The sequence below is a fragment of the Macaca thibetana genome, chromosome 4 (genome assembly GCF_024542745.1).
Source record: "Macaca thibetana thibetana isolate TM-01 chromosome 4, ASM2454274v1, whole genome shotgun sequence".
Taxonomy (NCBI): domain Eukaryota; kingdom Metazoa; phylum Chordata; class Mammalia; order Primates; family Cercopithecidae; genus Macaca; species Macaca thibetana.
Genome location: NC_065581.1, coordinates 3,312,667 through 3,332,920, shown reverse-complemented (window position 1 = coordinate 3,332,920; position 20,254 = coordinate 3,312,667). Strand labels below are relative to the sequence as shown.

The window sequence follows — 20,254 nt, the reverse complement described above, 5'->3', positions numbered from 1 at the left end:
GCTGTCTGAGGGCCTGTTTTGTTCAGGGAATAAGGGCTAATGCTAAAATGATCCTTCTGACTTTATAAATGATTTCTAGATAACTCAAGGGCTTAGGGATGTCTCCAGGGAGTACGCAGCGGATGACAGGATCGGCCTGAGGAGCTGGAAGTGGACACGTTCCTGGAAGGAAGTGATTTGGGGTTTCCCAAGGTCACTGGTATTGGGGCAGAGAGGAAGCCAGTTCCAGAAGCAAAGGTATGAGTCACAGAAGCCCACTGGGCCCAACTCTTGCTGAGAGGCCAGGGAGAGGAAGCGGCAGTGGGCATGCATCCAGCTGGAGATGAGCCTTGTCAGGTGTGGACATCTACCCCACCGAATCAGAAAGACCTGGCAGAAGTTCCTCACTCTTTCCACCCAGGGGAGGTGGCTAATTGTAGTGGATGAGAATCCTGGGCATTGGCATGAGACAGGTCTGAGTTTCTGTTTTGAATCCTGGTTCTGATACTGCATGACCTTGGGCAAGTTACTTAACATCTTTTAAGGTCTGTGTCACACACATCCGTGTGAAGAGAGTCCAACAAACAGGCTTTGTGTGAGCAACAAGGCTGTTTATTTCACCTGGGTACAGGCGGGCTGAGTCCGAGAGAGGAGTCAGCAAAGGGTGGTGGGATTATCATTAGTTCTTATAGCTTTGGGACAGGCGGTGGAGTTAGGAGCAATTTTTTGTGGGCAGGGGGTGGATCTCACAAAGTACATTCTCAAGGGCGGGAAGAATATTACAAAGTACCTTCTTAAGGGCGGGGGAATATCACAAAGTACATTATCGAAAGGGCAGGGAGGGCGTATTGTCATAAGGTCAGTTATGGATGGGTAGGAACCGATCACAATGGTGGAATGTCATCTTCTGTGGTTCTTCAGTTGCTTCAGGCCATCTGGATGTATACGTGCAGGTCACAGGGGATATGATGACTTAGCTTGGGCTCAGAGGCCTGACAATTTGTATCCTCATCTCCAGAATGGTGCAATGATCCCTCCTTCACAGATGTGTAGGGTACTTTAAGTGAGATGAGATATGTGGAAAGGTGATTGCGTGCTCAAGAAATGCTAACTGTGAGGATAATTAAGGTTATTAGGAATGTGTCACATTTCTGGTTCTGTCCAAGATGCAGAGCAACATGTTTGCAGCAAGACAGGGCAAGCAGGAGAAGGTGGAGCCAGGACCTACCATTAGAGCTGCCAGGTGGATGAAAACAGGGACTGCCCCTTGTGGGGGTTCTGTGGGGTAGACAGGACACTGCTGGAGTGTGGCAGGCCTTCACTCCTGCTGCCCTTTAGCCTAGGGGACCACCTAGAAGGCCGGATCTCCTGCCCCGGGGCAGCAAGGTATTCAGGACAGCACAGGTCTGGCCTACAGACATTCGCTACCAGGAAGTCTGATCACGGCAGCAAATTCAAGCTCTGGGTCTATCGGACTCTACTGTAGAATTATTTAGTAGAGCTAATGGAATGAAATGCCGCTGGGGATTCCAGCCTCTTTTCTCTATTTGATTGACAGTGGAATCTGGCCCCAGGTTTGTGGTGATAAGGAATCAGATAAACTCTACAGAGATAGTTCGAGTGGTTGGGGTCAGGACGACCACTTCTGATAGCAACTCAATAATACCGAATTCATTCACATTATCTCATGGGTTCTTCACACCAACCTGTGTGATGGGCAGTAACTCAGGTGTGATGGGTATTCCCATTTTACAGATGAGGAAAGTAAGGCTGGCAGAAGTAATGGGACTTGTTCAAGGTCACACAACCAGAAGGTCGTGAGGTCTGGGCAAAGATACAGAAGGTCTGACTTAGATGTTCTACTTTCCCCACTGGGTCCTGTGAGGTGTTTCTCTGGGCTTGAAACTTTATCCTCATGAATGTCGGCTTTTATCTTTAGAAGCAGACAGTGAAATAGGGCTTCATGTGCAAGGAAGCAGGCAATGCATTTGGGGCTTTTGTCATCTGTGCTCACCTGTCCCAGGTTAAGGGGGGACTAAACTCCCAGATACTTTTTTTTTTTTTTTTTAGACAGAGTTTCACTCTTGTTTCCCAGGCTGGAGTGCAATGGTGTGATCTCGGCTCACCTCTGCCTCCCAGGTTCAAGCGATTCTCCTGCCTCAGCCTCCTGAGTAGCTGGGATGACAGATGTGCACCATCACCCCCAGCTAATTTTGTATTTTTAGTAGAGACAGGGTTTCTCCATGTTGGTCAGGCTGGTCTCCAACTCCCGACCTCAGGTGATCCACCTGCCTCAGCCTCCCGAAGTGCTGGGATTACAGGCGTGAGCCACAGCGCCCGGCACACTCCCAGCTACTTCTTACTGTCCTGCAAATCGGCCAAGACAGTAGTAATTAAAGAGCAATGCTTTGAAAAGCAGGTTTAAAGTTGGGGGCTGATAGAAGTAAAAGCCCTTGAAGCTGGCCTCCTTTCCCCAATCTGCAGACCCCCAAACTTCAATAAAGAGCCAAGAGGGAATGTGGACAAAGCAGCAAAGTCAAGCCCTCCAGTGTGACCTTGGCCAGGAGGGCTTTGGAGCACCCTGCATCCCAATAACATAATGCTGTGTCATGTTAATAGCAAATCTTGGTATTTTTGGTTACATGAGCTAATCAAGTTCCTTTCTTGCATAGGCCACTTTACCTTGAGTTTTCTATAATTTGCATGTGAAGAAATACTGATGCTGATGCACTCACAGGACAGTAATTTCCTGTAGATTTCTTGCCATGAAGTATGAGAACCTAATATGCCATCTAAAACTAATTTTCAAGCAAAGACACATAAAGTATTCCCTTTAGCTTCAGACTCACTAACCAGCATACTGTGCCATCTCCCCATTGTTGCTGTGTCCTCAAAGAATGCGAACATTATTCAAATTTCCTAAGGTTGTAAGCTGTTCCTTGCCAGCTCAGATGATGCTCTTCCCAGCACTGCTTTCTTTGTTCTATCAGCAGAGTCATAAGGACAATTTTTGTGGATTGATGATCCACAAGGTGTCATTTTCAAAAAGTGAGAAATGACTTATCATACATCAATCCTACTCCTAGATATTTATCCAAGAGAAATGAAAACATATTCTACACAAAGAACTCTATATGAAGGTTTCTAGCAGCTTTGTTCATAGTAGCCCCAAACTGGAAGCAACCACAATGTCCATTAACATGAGACTGCATGACAAACTAGGGTCTATGCCTACAGTGAGACACTGCTCAAAGACAAAAAGGAATAAAATGTTGATACAGCAACCACATGGGCAAATCTCACAAGTGTTATGCTGAGTGAAAGAAGCCAGGCGCAAGAGAGTGTGAGCTGCCTCGTTCCATTTATTCCAAGTTCTAGAACAGGAAAAACTAATCTGTAGTGAGAGAAGACCTAGGGTGGTGTGTAGTGGGTTGGCTGCAAAGAGCACAAGAGATCTTTTTTGGCGAGAGTGAAATGCTGTGTGTCTTGATTCAGGAGATGGTTTCAAAGGTGTATACATCACTGAACTGTACATTTAAAATGCATGTATGTAAATTAAACCTCAAGTCATTTTGTAAAGGTGAGGTATTTTAGGATTTTCTTAACTTCCTTTTAAAACTTGTAATGTTGCTGGGCACAGTGGCTCATGCCTGTAATCCTAACACTTTGGAAGGCCGAGGTAGGCGGATCACCTGAGGTTGGGAGTTCGAGACCAGCCTGATCAACATGGAGAAATCCCATCTCTACTAAAAATACAAAATTAGCCAGGCATGGTGGTGCATGCCTGTAATCCTAGCTATTCAGGAGGCTGAGGCAGGAGAATCGCTTGAACCTGGGAGGCAGAGGTTACAGTGAGCAGAGATCGTGCCATTGCACTCTAGCCTGGGCAAACATAGCGAAACTCCATGTCAAAAAAAAGTAAATAAATAAACAAATAAAGTAAAATAAAACAAAATTTGTAATGTTTATACTTTAAACAGCATTATCCAATTTTCCTCTATAAATACTATAAGTAAATCATATTACGGAAATGTCGTGTACCAACTACCACAAACATGCACATCTGGTTCCTACCTTTGTGTTTCATTCTCTCTATTCCTTCTATTTGAAATATACTGTTCCCTCTTCTCTCCCTGGCAGAATCTTGTATAGCATCCCATCCTTCCTTTGTTCATTCATTCAGCAAATGTTTATTGAATGCCAGGCCCTGTGACCAGCGGTGGAGCTACTGAGACACATAAATCAGGGGCCCTGCGCTTTAGGGACACCTACTAGAAAATGGAGTTTTACTTGAATTCCCTTAGATTTATATTCCAAGCATTTTCTGGCTAATAAAAAGACTCTGTCAAAGATTGTTAACCTGGAGGGTCCAGCCTGCTCTGTTACATTACCTAAAAGTAGGCTGGTTATTCCATACACATGTATTTCACAGCCTCCCTAAAGGTTCTATGTTAACTTTTAAGACATGGAATCACTGAGAAAGTTAACAAGGCAGAAGAAAAAGCTCTAAGAAACCAAAGAAAAATTGGCTTAAATGTATTTCTAGGTCAATGATAAAAACACAATAGAATATGGAAATGTAAACACAAATGGAACAAGAGAACTTTAAAATAAAGTGATAGCTACCATGTGTCTCAGGGCTGGAGGACCACCTGGCCTTGCTGGCCTCTTACACCACAGCCTAGGCCATAGCTCATAATTTTGCTGATATTGGCATCTTTTAACCTTTGGAGTGTTTTTAAAAATCAGTTACTATAACAATCTCTCATAAAAATTTATTTTTCAATCAATTAAATTTTTGTGTCCCTCCCATCAAGTTTGAGTTTCAAACCATTAAACCTTTACTTGATTTAAAATGTCATCATATCCGGGTGCAGTGACTCACGCCTATAATTCCAGCACTTTGGGAGGCCGAGGCGGACGGATCACTGGAGGTCGGGAGTTCCAGACCAGCCTGACCAACATGGAGAAACCCCGTCTCTACTAAAATACAAAATTAGCCGGGCATAGTGGCTCATGCCTGTAATCCCAGCTACTCAAGAGGCTGAGGCAGGAGAATCACTTGAACCCGGGAGGCAGAGGTTGAGGTGAGCTGAGATCATGGCATTGCACTCCAGCCTGGGCAACAAGAGCGAAACTGTGTCTCAAAAAAGAAAAAAGTCATCACAGAGATAAAAATCTATACAGAGAGATTACTGATTGTATTAGTTCATTCTTGCATTGCTATAAAGAAATACCTGAGACTGGGTAAATTATAAAGAAAAGAGGTTTAATTGGCTCACTATTCCAGAGGCTGTACAAGCGGCAGGATGGGCATCTGCTCAGCTTCTGGGGCGGCCTCGGGAAACTTACGATCATGGTGGAAGCAGAGAGGGAGCACACACTTCACATGGCCAGAGCAGAAACAAGAGTGGGGGTGGGGGTTCGGCGTCTGCTATGTTCAGAGAAGCCCAAAACACATTTTAGGAGGAGGGGTTGCTACACACTTTTAAACAAACAGATTCCAAGAGAGAACTCACTATCTTGAGGACAGAATCAAGGGGATGGTGCTAAACCATGACTGAGAAACCGCCCCCATGATCTAGTCACCTCGCACCAGGCCCCACCTCCAACATTGGGGATTACAATTTGATGTGAGATTTGATGGGGAAACATATCCAAACCATATCACTGATTGAGAACTTGAAACGAAATATTAATATTTGAGATGTCATTTTTTTACAACAGTAAACTTTTAATTTTAGAATAGTTTTAGGCTTATAAAAAATATTATCAAGATAGTACAGAGAGTTCCCTCATACCTCACGCTCAGTTTGCCTTCTTAATATCTTACATTAGTCTGATACACGGTCACAATTGATGAATCAGTATTGATACATTATTATTAATCAAGGTCCATTGTTTAGTGCAATTTCCTTAGTTTTTCCTTAACATATTTTCCTGTTCCAGGATCCCATCCAGCACAGCCCATTACGTTTAGTCATCCTCTCTCCTGTGGGCTCCATTTGGACATGACACATTCTCAGAGTTTCCTTATTTTGTGATCACCCAGACAGTTTGAGTACTGCTCAGGTATTTTGCAGACTGTCCCTCAATAGGAATTTGTTTGATGTTTTCCTCATGGTTAGACCAGGTTATGGGGGTTATGGGAGAGGTAAAGTGCCATTCTCACCATATCATATCAGGGGTACACAGCATCAGCATGATTCATCACTGTTGATGCTAACCTTGATCACCTTGCTGAAGCAGTGCTTTTCACTGTAAAAGTTTTTCCACTATAACCTTATTTTTCCCCGTTTCCATACTCTTTGGAAGGAAGTCAATACGTGCAGCCCCCATTACAGAGCAAGGACTTCTACTCCTGCTTGAGGGCAGAGAATCTACATAAATTATTTGAAATTTTATGCATGGGAGATCTATCTCTTCTTCCTCATTTATCCAATCATTCATTTTTCACATACGGACACATAGCAGAGATTTTATAATTTGAGTTATTTATTATTCAATAGCACTTTATTTTTGCTCAAATGGTTCCAGCTTTGGGCTTTGGGAGCTCTTTCATTTGGCTCCTGTGTCCCTTCCACATACCCCATAATTGTGTGCGTGGAGGGGTGTGGAGGTATTCAGCTCTTCCTTACTTCTTGGCATTACACAAGATGCCCCAGGATCACCTTGTAGATTTCCTGCCCTGTCCTAGAATCAACCATTTATCTCCAGTGGGTCCTGGTTCCTTATATTGGAGAATGGTATTAGATACCAAGATCTGGGTGCTAGGTGTGCTTGTTGATACTAGGGTGTTAAATCACCTTATAAATAGAAAAAGTGCTTTCCTCAAAGTTCAAAATTCAAAACCTTAAAAATCTTGTTAACTTAGAATGTTTTAGTGACTTTATCCATATATTTACATATATTTTGCTATAGGAATGATAAATTTTAATTCAAAGCCCTCTTAGATGGCCTAGAATTTGGACTGAAAATAATATACATACACAGCCAATTTTTTAAATATGAAAAGTCATTTATGACTAGCTAATGGTAATAAATTCAAACCAGCCTTATTAAAGAAAGAAGTTAAATAAACCAATGTATTGGTCAAAACAGCTTGTCTCAGAAAGTATATTCTGGGTCTAATAATCTACCTCCTTCAGGAATATTCATTCCTCTTGTCACCCGCTAGCTTCCAGTCACAGAAAAAAAAAATCCATTTAATAACTTTAGATTTGGTTACATCCATCTGTGAGTTTTTCTTCACCTCCATTTAGAATTAGTAGGAAAAGCATTAGGACAAAAAGGTTGTTTAAAGAACATTAGTTTATCTCTTTTGAAAAGTGAAACTTCTTTCCTCTAAGCCCTGCTTACTTCATTGTTCTTTCCTCAAGTCCTTCTAACAATGATTATCTGCAGTTAGCTCACCCATTGTCAAGAGCTCAGCATCCATACTTGAAACTCAAGGTTCATATGCCAACTTTGGGATGATTCTCATCAAACAGAAGAGGCTGTTTCCATGCTGGAATAAAACATATAATATTCATGTATAAGTCTTATCATTGTGTTATTTTCCTCTGTGTGTGTGTGTGTGTGTGTGTGTGTGTGAAAGAACATTCTTTTTTTCTTCTTTTTTTGAGACAGAGTCTTGCTCAGTCACCAGGCTGGAGTGCAGTGGCATGATCTCTGCTCACTGCAACCTCCGCCTCCCGGTTCAAGCGATTCTCCTGCCTCAGCCTCCCGAGTAGCTGGGACTACAAGTGCGTGCCACCATACCCAGCTAATTTTTATATTTTTAGTAGCGATGGGGTTTCACCATGTTGGCCAGGATGGTCTCGCTCTCCTGACCACATGATCCCCTCAGCCTCCCAAAGTGCTGGGATTACAGGCATGAGCCACCATGCCCGGCCCAAAGAACATTCTTAAGTACAGTAAGACAAAGATGACGTCTATGATTTCCATCAAACAAAAGCCAACATCAAATTTTAGATCAATTTGCTTCGCTAATTTTTTTAACTCAATAAAAGAGTTCAAAATTAAATTTTGAGCAAACTTTGAAAGTAACTGGGCCCTAGCCATCACATTTACAATGGAGTACCTTTTTGCATAGAAGGCTTATCTTCACCTTTTCTGTTTTCACTCAGCCTTTTGATGAATTTTGCTTGTATAGATGAGTAGGTAGTTTTTCTCAAGATATTACCTGTAGCTTTCGTTAGGATAGATTATGTGACATTTTTATTACTTCTGTCACTTAACCAAAGTTAGCATTTTCATTTTCATTTATGATAGGTTTTGTAAATGTCAAATTTCTTGTTAAAGAGTCAGACTTGACATTCCAAAAGGCAAAGGATGATATAAATAATATTCAAGTATACACAACTAGAGTTGGAAATAATTTCAATCACTTTCTCCCACCCTCCCAAAATCAAGGTAACCTACTTTTCAAATATTTATTTGAAAGGAATAAATCAAGCTTCAGAAAAAAAAAAAGAATGACATAGGGTATTCTAAAATGGGATATATCTATCCATAATTCAAGTATAAAGACCATGAATAATCAGAGAAAACCAATGTGAAATCCATTTGGTATGACTTGTAGCATACATTTACAGTTAATTAACCCTGACTTGAATTCCTTAGAATTAACTTTTACAGAATTATAGAGGATTTAAAATTAGGTTTCCATCAATTTTAGAGGTAAGCTAAAAATTTTGTTCTTCTGTTATTTCCAAGGAAGTAGAACTGTTGAAGCGTATTGGTGATCAGGTTATGACTTTCATTTCCTTTCTTTATTTTCTCAATTTTTAGGAAACTATAAACTGGTAGATTCTTTAACATACTTTCAAAGGAAAAGGGAATGACTCAGCTTCTTTATGAAGATCACTGGGTTCAGGATACTCACATAAATTTAGAGTCACAAACACAGCTACTTTTGGGGGCTAAATGACATGCATGAGGGGCATGAGTCAGGCAGGGATGAAGGCAAGCTGGAGAGTGCCTGCTCATTTACTACAGTCCAAGAAAGCGCAGTCCTGCAAACATGGGGCATCAAAAGGACAGTGGCTTCTGCTATGTTCAGAGAAGCCCAAAACACATTTTTTTTCTAAGTATTCAATCTCCCAATTTTGAAATGTTAGCAATTATTTTCCTGAAAACATTGCCTATGGTCTGTGAGCTGCATTTGGCCTATAAGCCACCATCTGCAAGCCAGTACTGCCCAACAGAAGATCATACTGGGAGCTAATCCAGTAACCACAACGCCTTACAACAAGACATATAATTGTCAAATTCATTTCAAGTCTCATGTAGGCTGATCTGAGCACCATCTTTGAGAGACTGAACAAATACGAAAAGGTTGCTTGATGATTTAAGAATCAAAGTAAACAGTTTTATGATTTGAATAGACAGTATCGTCAAGTGATTAATAAGTTGGTACACTCATTTATTTGACAAAGATATATTGAGTGCCTTGCATGTACCAGGCACTGTTTTAGCCACCAGGCATACAGCTCAGTACAAGGCACCTATCCCCGAAGGTGCTTACATTCTAGAGGCAGAATGTAAACAAATACAGAGGTAATAAATAACTAAGCAAACAAGAAAAATAGCAGCTGATGATAATGATCATGCAGAAAATTAAAAACAGTAATTTGTCAACAGGTGTCTGGCTTTCCTATACTGGTCCATGGATCTCAAACCTCACCCCCTGAGACTGTCAGAGTGTCAAATTCTTCCTCTTTACTCCTTTTGCTCAGGTTATGAGATCACTTGTGGCATGTTTTAATAAATTGAAGGCCACTTTATTTTAAAGTAGTTACATTTTAATCTTCTTGACTAGATTTGGTGGAAATATCAATCCAGGAGGGATTTAGGGAAACCTCTAATCTAATCAACAGCTTAATTACAATGCCTGTGTCAGTGCTGCAGACGGTTAATTTCAACCATTTTATGTTGCCTCCTTTTAGCTTCAGTTTTAGAGGACACCATTTTCTAGTGTGTCCCTAAATTCTAAGAATGTACCATTTGAGGATTTTTACCACCTTTTGGGATCTTCTAATCCCAACTAATAACATCTAATCCCTCTAAAATCTAATCCCAACTAATAACATCTTCATAGTGAAACTCTTTTCCTAGGGCCAGGGCTTCTCCCACGTAAAAATGCACACTAACAAACATCTTTGTAAACTCTTCCCTATAGTTGCCCCTGTATGATGAAATGGAGAAATCCTGGAATGTCCAGTCAGAAAAACTGGGTTCAAAACCAGATGTTTGGCTCAGCTGTGGACCAACTCTTTGATCTGGTAGTCAGTCACCTGATCCTTGCTGTTTCTCTTTGAAAGCCCACTTCTTGGGGCGCTGAATGTGAGGACTGAGTGAGAGTGTGAATTTGAAAGCCAACTCTGAAACGCTGGCTATGATAGTTATTCTGATTGGAAGGGCCATTAAGGTCAATGGCAATGCTCCTTTTGTGATCAGTTACAAGAAAACAAATGGGTCCTTGTGACTGTGGGGGAAGGAGGCAGAGCCAGACACAAAGTGGATCTCTTCTGGAAAATCAGCCGCTGAAAGGAAAACAAATAAAATCTGTAAAGTTATATTTCAATTCAAAAAGAAATGTGAATTGTATGTAATGGCAAGAGGAGCACTGGTAATAATACATGGCTAACATTCATCGCGAACTTACTCTGTTCCAGACATGGAGGTCATAACTTTGCATGTATTAGCTCTTCAAATGAGGGGAGGAGAGGGAAGGAAAAGAAAAGTTAAGCTAATAAATAATGTGAAGTTAAAAAAAATTACCGCGTACATAACGTGCACTATCGTGTCCCCACCAGCCCCCCCGCCCCCAGCTCTTTATACATGTGGTTTCCAGACCCATTTCTCAGAGGTTTGGTGTCTTTTGCAGCCCTTTGGGCCCCTTCCGCCCATTGTTATCTAATCTCCCCTTCTCGGCCACGCAGGAAGGTCCACAACCTCCCCTGTCCCCCAAGACCCGCCCCCCAGCAGCCTTCAGAAATAGTTCTCTCGTACGTAGGTGCCAGCATTTTATGCGGTAAACACATGTTGCCCTTAACACTGAACTGCAGGTTAAAAATGTATTTCACTAAATTATGCAGCGGTTAGCTGAGCAAATAATGAAAATGCAAAAGAATACATTCAGTATATGGAGCTTAGAATATATCCTTTTGGAAAGCTAAACATTTTTTATTTTTTATTTTTGCCCCAAATAAGACTAGAAATGGATTGCTCAATTTAAGACTTCCATTAATAAACTTCTCAGAATATGAAATGTCTCCAATATGTGGGGACGCTGGGGTGAAAGGTGCCGGATAATTCTCATTGGTGCGTGCGCTGGGCGCAGAAGGAAATATGCTAATGCAGCCGTTTGCCGCAGGGTTGGTGTTATTTCTACAGCGCCGGCTGGGCAAGGTTGGCGCTGGAGCGGGAGAGGAAGGAGATGTTTGTCTTCTATGAGAGTCTAGATGTGTGCGCCTGTGCACACGGCGTTCCAAACGTGAATACAAGATCTTAGGGAGGGGGTGGGGAATGCCATCACGTTTATACCGTGTGTATTATAACTCGTGTTGGAGATCTATCCCAGCATCGTGCTTACATCGCATTCACTTAGGAGTGGGGGAAGAAATGGCGATTTGGGAGTGGGTGCGGCAAGTCGCAGGTGGCCAGACACTGCGGGGGACTGGCGACCTGAAACTGGCAAAGGCGCCTCCTTGACCCTGCTCCACGGACACAAAAATCAACCTTATTCGCTCCTGGAAAAAGCGCAGAGGGTTGTTCCCGAAGGCTGAAGACCCTCGGGCTTGAGACTGGGAGCGGGGCGCGGGCAGCGGGACGGCCGGGCACCTCTGAGGAGACAGAGGTCACGGAGACTGGCGCGCGCGGAGTGGGTGGGGGGCCCGCGCGGCTGCGGGAACCCAGCCTCACAGAAGACCCGGCCCACACGTTCTCAGCGCATGCCGACTTCGCCCGGACCCCTTGCCGGCCGGCGCCCCCTGCTACGCCCGCCTCCTCCTCCCCCGCCCCGCCCGGCGCGAAACGGGCACGGGCAGGGGATCCTCCAGCCAGGCGGGCCCGGGGTGTCCCGTTTCCCCCGCTCCCCCTCCTGTGGATCCCGGGCGGCGGCGGAGCGTCCGGGCTGGAGGGGGCGCTCGCGCGCAGGAGCCGAGCGCAGCAGGTGCCGCGGTTACCTCCACCTCGGCGGGGGGAGAGGGGGCGGGCCGGGGGGCAGGGAGGAGGGGAGGAGGAGGAGAAGGAGGAGAAGGAGCGGGGCCGGCTCCAGGAGCCCGAGAGCGCGGCCGGCTCGGCAGGCTGGGTCCCAAGCTCGCGGCTTCCGGGAGGCGCTCGGAGTCGGAGAAATACAGCGCGGCCACCCCGGGAGCAGCAGCAGTTGCCCGCACCGCCGCCCGCACCGCCGCCCGCACCGCCGCCCGCACCGCCGCCCGCAGGGCCCTGAACCGCTGGCAAGGGCGCGGGCCGGGCGCGGCGCCGGCTCCTCCTCCTGCCGCGGCCGGCGCGGAGCAGCGGAGAGCGGCGGGCTCGGCAGCCGGCGCCCGGGCCGCGGAGCCGATGAGCTGCGGCGGCTGAGGGCCCGGCCGGCCTCTGCCCGCCTCTGCCCGGCGCCCGAGCGGGGCCACAGCGCCCGGGGCGCGGGGTCCGGCGGGTGACATGGGGGCGGCCTGACGCACCCGGAGCCGCCGAGCGCTCTCTCTTGAGCCGTGGGCCCTCCTCGGCGGCAGCGGCTGCAGGCGCCTGGCCCGGCGCGCTGTGCCCGGGGCGCCCGCGGAGCCTCCGCCGCGCTCTATGCGCCTCTGCGGGAGCCGCGGGCCCGGGCCATGGCCATAGACCGGCGGCGCGAGGCGGCAGGCGGCGGGCCCGGGCGGCAGCCGGCCCCGGCCGAGGAGAACGGCTCCCTGCCGCCCGGGGACGCGGCGGCCTCGGCGCCCCTCGGGGGACGCGCGGGCCCCGGCGGCGGCGCGGAGATCCAGCCGCTGCCTCCACTGCATCCTGGAGGCGGCCCGCACTCGAGCTGCTGCTCGGCTGCTGCGGCCCCGAGCCTCTTGTTGCTGGACTATGACGGGTCGGTGCTGCCCTTCCTCGGGGGCCTGGGCGGGGGCTATCAGAAGACCCTCGTGCTGCTCACCTGGATCCCGGCGCTGTTCATCGGCTTCAGCCAGTTCTCGGACTCGTTCCTCCTGGACCAGCCCAACTTCTGGTGCCGCGGGGCCGGCAAAGGCACCGAGCTGGCGGGGGTCACCACCACAGGCCGGGGGGGGGACATGGGCAACTGGACCAGCCTCCCCACCACCCCCTTCTCCACTGCCCCCTGGGAGGCTGCCGGCAACCGGAGCAACAGCAGTGGCGCGGACGGAGGCGACACACCACCCCTGCCATCCCCTCCGGACAAGGGGGACAACGCCTCCAACTGTAACTGCCACGCGTGGGACTATGGCATCCGCGCCGGCCTCGTCCAGAACGTGGTCAGCAAGGTAAGGGCCGCGGCCGCCCAGTCCCTCCGACCCTCTCCATGCAAATCGAGGTCCAAGCCCGAGCCAGCTGGAGACCCGAAGTCCCCAAAGTGGTGGTGCTAGAGTGTGTGTACGGCGTTCCGCACTGGCTTAATCTCCTTCCGTTCCCCAAACCACATCCCTTTACTTGGGCATAAAGGGAGCGCCATAGCCTTTACTAGTTTGCACCCAAACTCCTGTCCCAGTAAGCGGATGGAAAGCGCGCCCTTCCCCCACCCTCGGGGCGAGGCAGCTGACCTGTCACCGGCCTGCTCTGGAGGAGTCGGACTGGCGTCGTTCAAGGTCTGCTGGGGGAGCCGGGACCACGGCCCTGTTCTGCCCGGTTAGTTGTCCCTGCGTCTCCCACAAAGCAATAGTCTCCCATCTCGCACTTGATTTTGACAGAGGTAAAGCCCACTAAAGAACTGGAGAGCCAGAGAAGCAAAGACTCCTGCAAATCTCCAACCCGCACCCGTGCTCAGTCTTCCCGCAAAGATATCTGACTTTAGACTTTACTGCCCCAGTGTCTCCTCCAGTGTTTTCTCAGCACTTCAGTAAACATCACTACAGTATAGGAAGGACGTGGAGAATATGTCATTTGGGTGTTCCTGGGCTGTTACCGCTCTTACACAGCAGCTGCTTTGGGCTGAGGCACAGAGAACGGGGTGTGCTTTAGCTGAAACATGCACCTTGTCCTCTGAGTCGTGTAGCTAAAGCTCCCTTGCAGAGGTATTGCATGGTGTGAAATGTAGCAGAAGGGAGTTGTAAGACAAGTGTGAGGGCCTAAACACAGAGTGGGCAATGGTGGACACTCAATGCCCTAGACAGCTATACTTTTATTCTTAACATATAGGAGATATCAAGACATTTGTAGTTTTGCTCCTTGTGTCTAAAATAAATAATTCACATTTTAAAGTAAATATAGACTCTCCCCCACCCCACCCCCCTACCCATTCTGGGCAGTTCTGGCAGAGTTTTAAATGCTTTGTCGAAATGTATGAAATTGGACAGTTTTAAATAGTCATTGTGCATGTAACCTCCTCCCCCCATGTGCATTGGTTAACAGTTGTAGCTCATGGATGTGTAAGATGAAACTCTTACATCATCATAATCATTGTTTTAATCTTGTACCAACCTGGCCAGAAATGCTCTGTCCTGTGGGAACCGTCTGACTGAGCTGCCCCTGCTGCCCTGCAAGGTAATAGGGTAATGTCCTTCTAGCTGGGTTCACCTTGATCCCACCCACCTCCTACCCCCTGCTTTCTAAAGGTGTTTCTGTGACTGTTTTCATTTCACGGAGGGCAATATTTCTTTTTTGGTTTAGCAGCACAGAAAAATTAAGAACAATGACTATTTAAATCACTGTGTATGTCTGACAGACTGAGGATTTGGCAACATTGTTAAGTATTTTAAGTCCCTTTCTAGAGCAGAGGGAGAATAATGGATCAAAGTGAGTATGTGTGAAGAGTGCTGTGTCCAGGGGTCAAAGCAGAGGTGAACTTGAAAGTGACGAGGTGGGATAGAGTGCCATTACCTTGGCAGTGAGGACCCAGGAAACAGCTATTCACACTCAGCCATGCGTGGTGGGAGGAGAGAACAAAAATAGTTCTTAAAAGCAGACTATGGAGGCATATTGGAGAGCTGGGCAGTTTTTCTAAATTAGCACTCGAGAGGGGCACAGACAGCACTCATGTGTGTGGCATGTTTTGGGTGATGCTTGATGACAGTTGCAGTTACTGGGCCAGACTGAGAGGGAAAACCTGGGAACAATAATTAGACACACATTTTCTTATACAGTAAAGCCTAGAAAGGACATACTGATTTTCACAGACAAAAAAGATCTAAATAAAGGACTGCCTTCCCAGTGTTCTGTGTGTTTCAAGCACATAACAAATGCTTCAAAGAGCTTTTCAAGCACATTTTGGCCTGTTGGAAGGCAGACTTTTCCTGTGCTGCTGTGTATGTTGAATATTGTAGCAGATGCACAAATGTGGGATATACACTGTGATGAGTGCAGAAGTTCTAGGGGTCAGGTGCTTGTCAGCCCGTGTCCCAAGTAGAAGCAGAAGTGGAAGGAGCCTTTGCCTTCTCTCAGCAGATAAAGGCTTCGGGTTTGAGAAGCTGCCTTTTGTGCCTCTTTCCTGCCCTGTTCCATGATCTTTCCCTTGCAAATAAGCCTCATGCTGTCTTCAGCATGTATCCTGTATTTAGCATGTATCCTTTAGCGTGTGTGTGCCCTGCAATATATGCACTGTTCTGTCCCTAGGTGCCAGATAGGGAGAGGAAGACAGAAGAGCTACCAGGCACAGTTCTGGGCCTCTTTCTCATGTGGCTGCTGGTATCCTAGCACCTACCTACACACGTGAAACTGTCCAGCCAGTTAGAATCCCAGGTTGTTGTAGTTCAGAGGGATCTTAGGGCTGACAAGCCTCTCTCCCCTTCTGCGTGATGTTTCTGACATGAAGTTATCCATCCTAGTTTGAACACTTCCATCGATGGGAAGGGAGCGCTTTGTTAACAAGGCAGCCAGTCCATCCCGTAGTTGCTCTTCCTTGCAGGGAGGTACACTTTTTGGTAAATAAAACTGAGGTTAACTCATGCCTATTTGTGCCACTTCCTCCTCAGAACAATTGTGGTTTTTTAAATTATTTCTTAAATAAAATGTGCTTTCAATAGCTTCTTTCCTGGCTGAAAAATCTACAGTAGTTAAGCTATTCTATACGTACACAAATTTGCCATACTTACTGCTCTGGTTGGCATGCGTGTCTCTTGCGCATGGTACCCAGAAAGCAACTCAGCCAGACCCTGTGTGTTCTAACCCAAAGAGGGGATTGATGGATCCTGTCCTTCCCCTACTGCAACCTAGAGTTGATGCATTAGGCTTAAACTAGACATGACATACTTCTGCTGCCAGACCGTGATCACCAACCCCCACCAACTCCCACCAATGCTGGTTTCCTGGGAGTGGTGGATGAAGTCAGGATTTTCTCAGTTTTAGGTTCATGTAGCATGACCATGACTTAGGTTTCATCTTAATCATTTTGAGTTTCTAGATCTCTCCTGTTAGGATCTTTTTGTTTTTATTTTTTGCCTTGGCCATGGTATTTGTTATCGGTACCAGCATTTGCATTACAGAATCTGCAATGCCTTCAAAATAAGGACAACGCTAATGTCACTTTCTTTTGTGCAGCCCTTTACAGTTGATAAAACATTTCATATACATTATTTTCTTTAATTAAGAATAATAACCCAAGGCCAGTCTCCGGTGGTATGATCACAGTTCTCTGAAACCTCCCCCTCCCAGGCTTAAGTGATCTTTCTGCCTCAGCCTCCTGAGTAGCTGGGACTACAGGCATGCACCACCACACCTGGCTAATTTTTATTTTTATTTTTATTTTTTTGCAGAGATGGGGGTCTTGCTATATTGCCCAGGCTGGTCTTGAACTCCTGGCCTCAAGCAGTCCTCCTGCCTCGGCCTCCCAAAATGTTAGGATTACAGGTGTGAGCCATCAGCCAGACTAATAGCAAGTGATAATCATGGATTTTAAGTCACTGAACACACATTTGAGTGTGCCATGTGTTCTGTACAAGAACCAGGTACAGATGCTCCTCTGCTTAGGATGGGGTTGTGGTTGTGTCCAGATAAACCCCTCATCAGTTGGAAATATTGAAAGTGGAAAATACATTTAATACACCTAACCTATTGAATATGCTGGCTTAGCCCAGCCTACCTTAGGTGTGCTCAGAACACTCACATTAACCCACAGTTGGGCAGGATCATCTCACACTAAGCCTATTTTATAATGTGTTGAATATCTCATGTAACTTATGGAATGTAACTGTACTAAAAGTGAAAAAGAGAATGGTTGTGTACTTCAGATACGCAACCATTGTGTTTTTCACTTCTGGTGAATAAAGCAGCCCTTATTGATACAGTTTCTACTGAATGTGTATTGTGTTCACACCATCATCAAGTCAAAATATCATCAAGTCGAACCGTTTTAAGTCGGGGACCATCTGTGTTCAACTTTCTGATGACTTTCATAAGCTCTGCATTTTATCTCCCAGCTCTGTTGAAAGGTATTGTCAGTGCCTTGCAGAAAAGAATCAAATTCCTTCCAAGTCACATAGACAGCAAGTTTTGGGGAACTAAGGACAAACAGGTCTGCAGCTCAGCTCAGTTGGCTTCCTTCTCCTACACCAGCATTCCCTGTGCAGCCCAAATTCTCAGATATTCTGAGATCTTAGTCAACAAAGGTAAAACAAACAAAAAGAAACTCCATGGACTTACAAATATTGCTCTTAATGATTTGCACAGGCTGGGGGCAGTGGCTCACGCCTGTAATCCCAACACTTTGGGAGGCCTAGGTGGGTGGATCATCTGAGATTAGGAGCTCGAGACGAGCCTGGCCAACATGGTGAAACCCCATCTCTACTAAAAATAGAAAAATTAGCTGGGTGTGGTGGCACGCGCCTCTAATCCCAGCTACTAGGGAGGCTGAGGCAGGAGAATCTCTGGAGCCTGGGAGTGAGAGGTTGCAGTGAGTGAGACTGCACCACTGCAACTCCAGTCTGGGTGACAGAGTGAGACCCTGTCTCAAAAAATAATAATTTGCACAGTGTATCCTTCATTGTTCTGAGTGAATCAGTTGGTTTCTAATACTCATCACTTTCTTGAGTAATCTCTGGAATTTTTGCCAATAATCAATGCCAGCTGAACTTCCCAAGCCCAATTTTTTTTTCTGTATTTGAAGTGTAGGATGTTTGTCCAGCTCCAATCTTCTGGTAGCATTTCCTCTGTTCTCATGAATTTGCAAAGATTTCTGACCCTTATCCTGAAAGTTGCTTAAATATCCTGGGAAGTAATTTGTATCCTTTTTCTAGGGCTAAAGAGTAGAAGTTATTTAAAGTGACTTTAAGTACAATTTAATTAAGACTAGAAATAATTATATCATTGCAACAGTAACACTTTTAAAAATAGCCCACAATTCCATGATCCTAGTTATCATATGATAACCATTTTTCACTTTTGAAATGCCTTACACACAAACCTGTTTTTACAGTTCTAATCAAAGTGTTCATTTAATGGAATCTACTATTTTCTTGACACCTTATCAAAAGTATTTGTCCAGTTCTTCCGAAACATTTTAAATGCATGATATTTTGCTGATTTATTAAAAGTTCTTAAATTCTTTACCTAATACTGAACTGACGGCCGGGTGCGGTGGCTCACGCCTGTAATGCCAGCACTTTGGGAGGCCGGGCCGGGCGGATCATGAGGTCAGGAGTTCCAGACCAGCCTGGCCAACATAGTGAAACCCCGTCTCTACTAAAAATACAAAAATTAGCCGGGCATGGTGGCTCACGCCTGTATTCCCAGCTACTTGGGAGGCTGAGGCAGGAGAATAACTTGAACCTGGGAGGCGGAGGTTGCAGTGAGCCGAGATCGCTCCACTGCACTCCAGCCTGGGCAACAGAGCAAGACTCCATCTCAAAAAAAAATAATAAAATACTGAACTGACTACCCTGAGGTCATCCCAGTGGTGGCTTTTGTCTAGTATATGCAACAACAGTGGATATATTCATGCATATCTACCTGAAAAAATTGACTATAGTAGGTAATACATGTACATCGTACAGAAAGCACAGAGTAAAAGTAACATTTCTTTCTGTCTCTGCCCCCAGTTTCCCTCTTCAGAAGCAACCATGGTTAGCAGTTTCTCACATACCCTTCCAGAAATGTTCTACTTTCATTTATATATTTTGTCTCAGAAACACTAGCGTATCCTAAACACTATTTTTTGCCTTTTTTTAAAACTTATGCTGGAGATGAATACATCAGTACATAGAGGTACTCATTCTTTTTTATGTCTGCATAGTATTCCATTGTCAGACTGGGCTGTCATTTATTTAACTGATCACTCACTGAGGAAGCATTGAGTTTGTCTCCAGTCTTTGCTGTTATATTCACAATATATCTTGAAATCTTGGCATACACAGACATTTGCACATGTGCAAGAAATTTTAGAAGTGGGAGGGTCAAAGTAGGCTGCATTTTTACATTGATAGGCACTGGCAGAGTGTTTCATGTAGAAATCTTAGCTATGTACAGTTACACTAATAATGTGTGTAGTCCTGTTCCCCACACCCTCCTTGACCCAGGGGGTTATCAAATGTTTACATATTTTCTAGTCTGATGTGCAAAAAATTCTATTTGGTGGTGGTTGTGATTTGTACTTCTCTTGTTATGAAGGAAGTTAAACATCTTTTTGAAAGTTTTTGAGCCATCCATATTTCCTGTTCTTTGAACTGTCTCTTCATTTCCTTTGCCTTTAGGTCTGTGTATATGCTGTAAGAAGCATTATTTGCTTATGTATTTATAGGTGCACTTTATGATGTGAATTAACCCTTCTGGATGACTCGTAACCATTTTCCTCAAGTTTGCTGTTTGGTTCTTTAAATTATGTATATTTTTGTTATGTAGAAACTTACGGTTTGGTTAGAGTTATATGAATTAATCTTCTTTTTTATTATTTCTTATGTTAGATTTAAGGCTTGGAAGATTCCTGGAAGACTGGGGGGAAATCCTATGTTCTCTTCTAATATTTTTATGATCTTATAACTTCTTTATTTGGGGGTTGGAGATATCTGTTTTGCTTTTACTGAGCTATTAGGATAAATTGCCAGAAGGGTCAGAGGATATAACCAGCATTTCATGCAGACTTTGACTTGCTCGTAACAATATCCTAAACATTTAATTTGGCAGT

At 45.3% G+C, this 20,254-nt stretch overlaps 4 protein-coding genes across 21 annotated transcripts in view; 2 read left to right on the top strand and 2 right to left on the bottom strand.

Moving 5' to 3' along the window:
• Positions 1-20,254, top strand: part of LOC126952529 (tubulin beta-2A chain) — a 759,189-nt gene that overhangs the window by 442,812 nt on the left and 296,123 nt on the right. Inside the window, exon 1 of one of the 14 annotated variants that reach the window (XM_050787229.1) lies at positions 777-787. The exons of the other annotated variants lie outside the window; for them this stretch is intronic. The gene's annotated coding sequence lies outside the window, so the exon portion shown is untranslated. Of the gene's footprint in view, positions 1-776; positions 788-20,254 lie in introns of those variants that run through there. 14 annotated transcript variants of the gene reach the window in all.
• Positions 1-20,254, bottom strand: part of PRPF4B (pre-mRNA processing factor 4B) — a 908,191-nt gene that overhangs the window by 615,532 nt on the left and 272,405 nt on the right. The window lies entirely within an intron of this gene.
• FAM50B (family with sequence similarity 50 member B) overlaps positions 1-20,254 on the bottom strand; it is a 667,415-nt gene that overhangs the window by 387,951 nt on the left and 259,210 nt on the right. The window lies entirely within an intron of this gene.
• Positions 12,816-20,254, top strand: part of SLC22A23 (solute carrier family 22 member 23) — a 190,238-nt gene continuing 182,799 nt past the window's right edge. For all 4 annotated transcript variants that reach the window (XM_050787197.1, XM_050787196.1, XM_050787195.1 and 1 more), the window contains exon 1: positions 12,816-13,469. In XM_050787197.1, coding sequence (XP_050643154.1) covers positions 12,816-13,469 — 654 coding nt within the window. The remainder of the gene's footprint in view (positions 13,470-20,254) is intronic.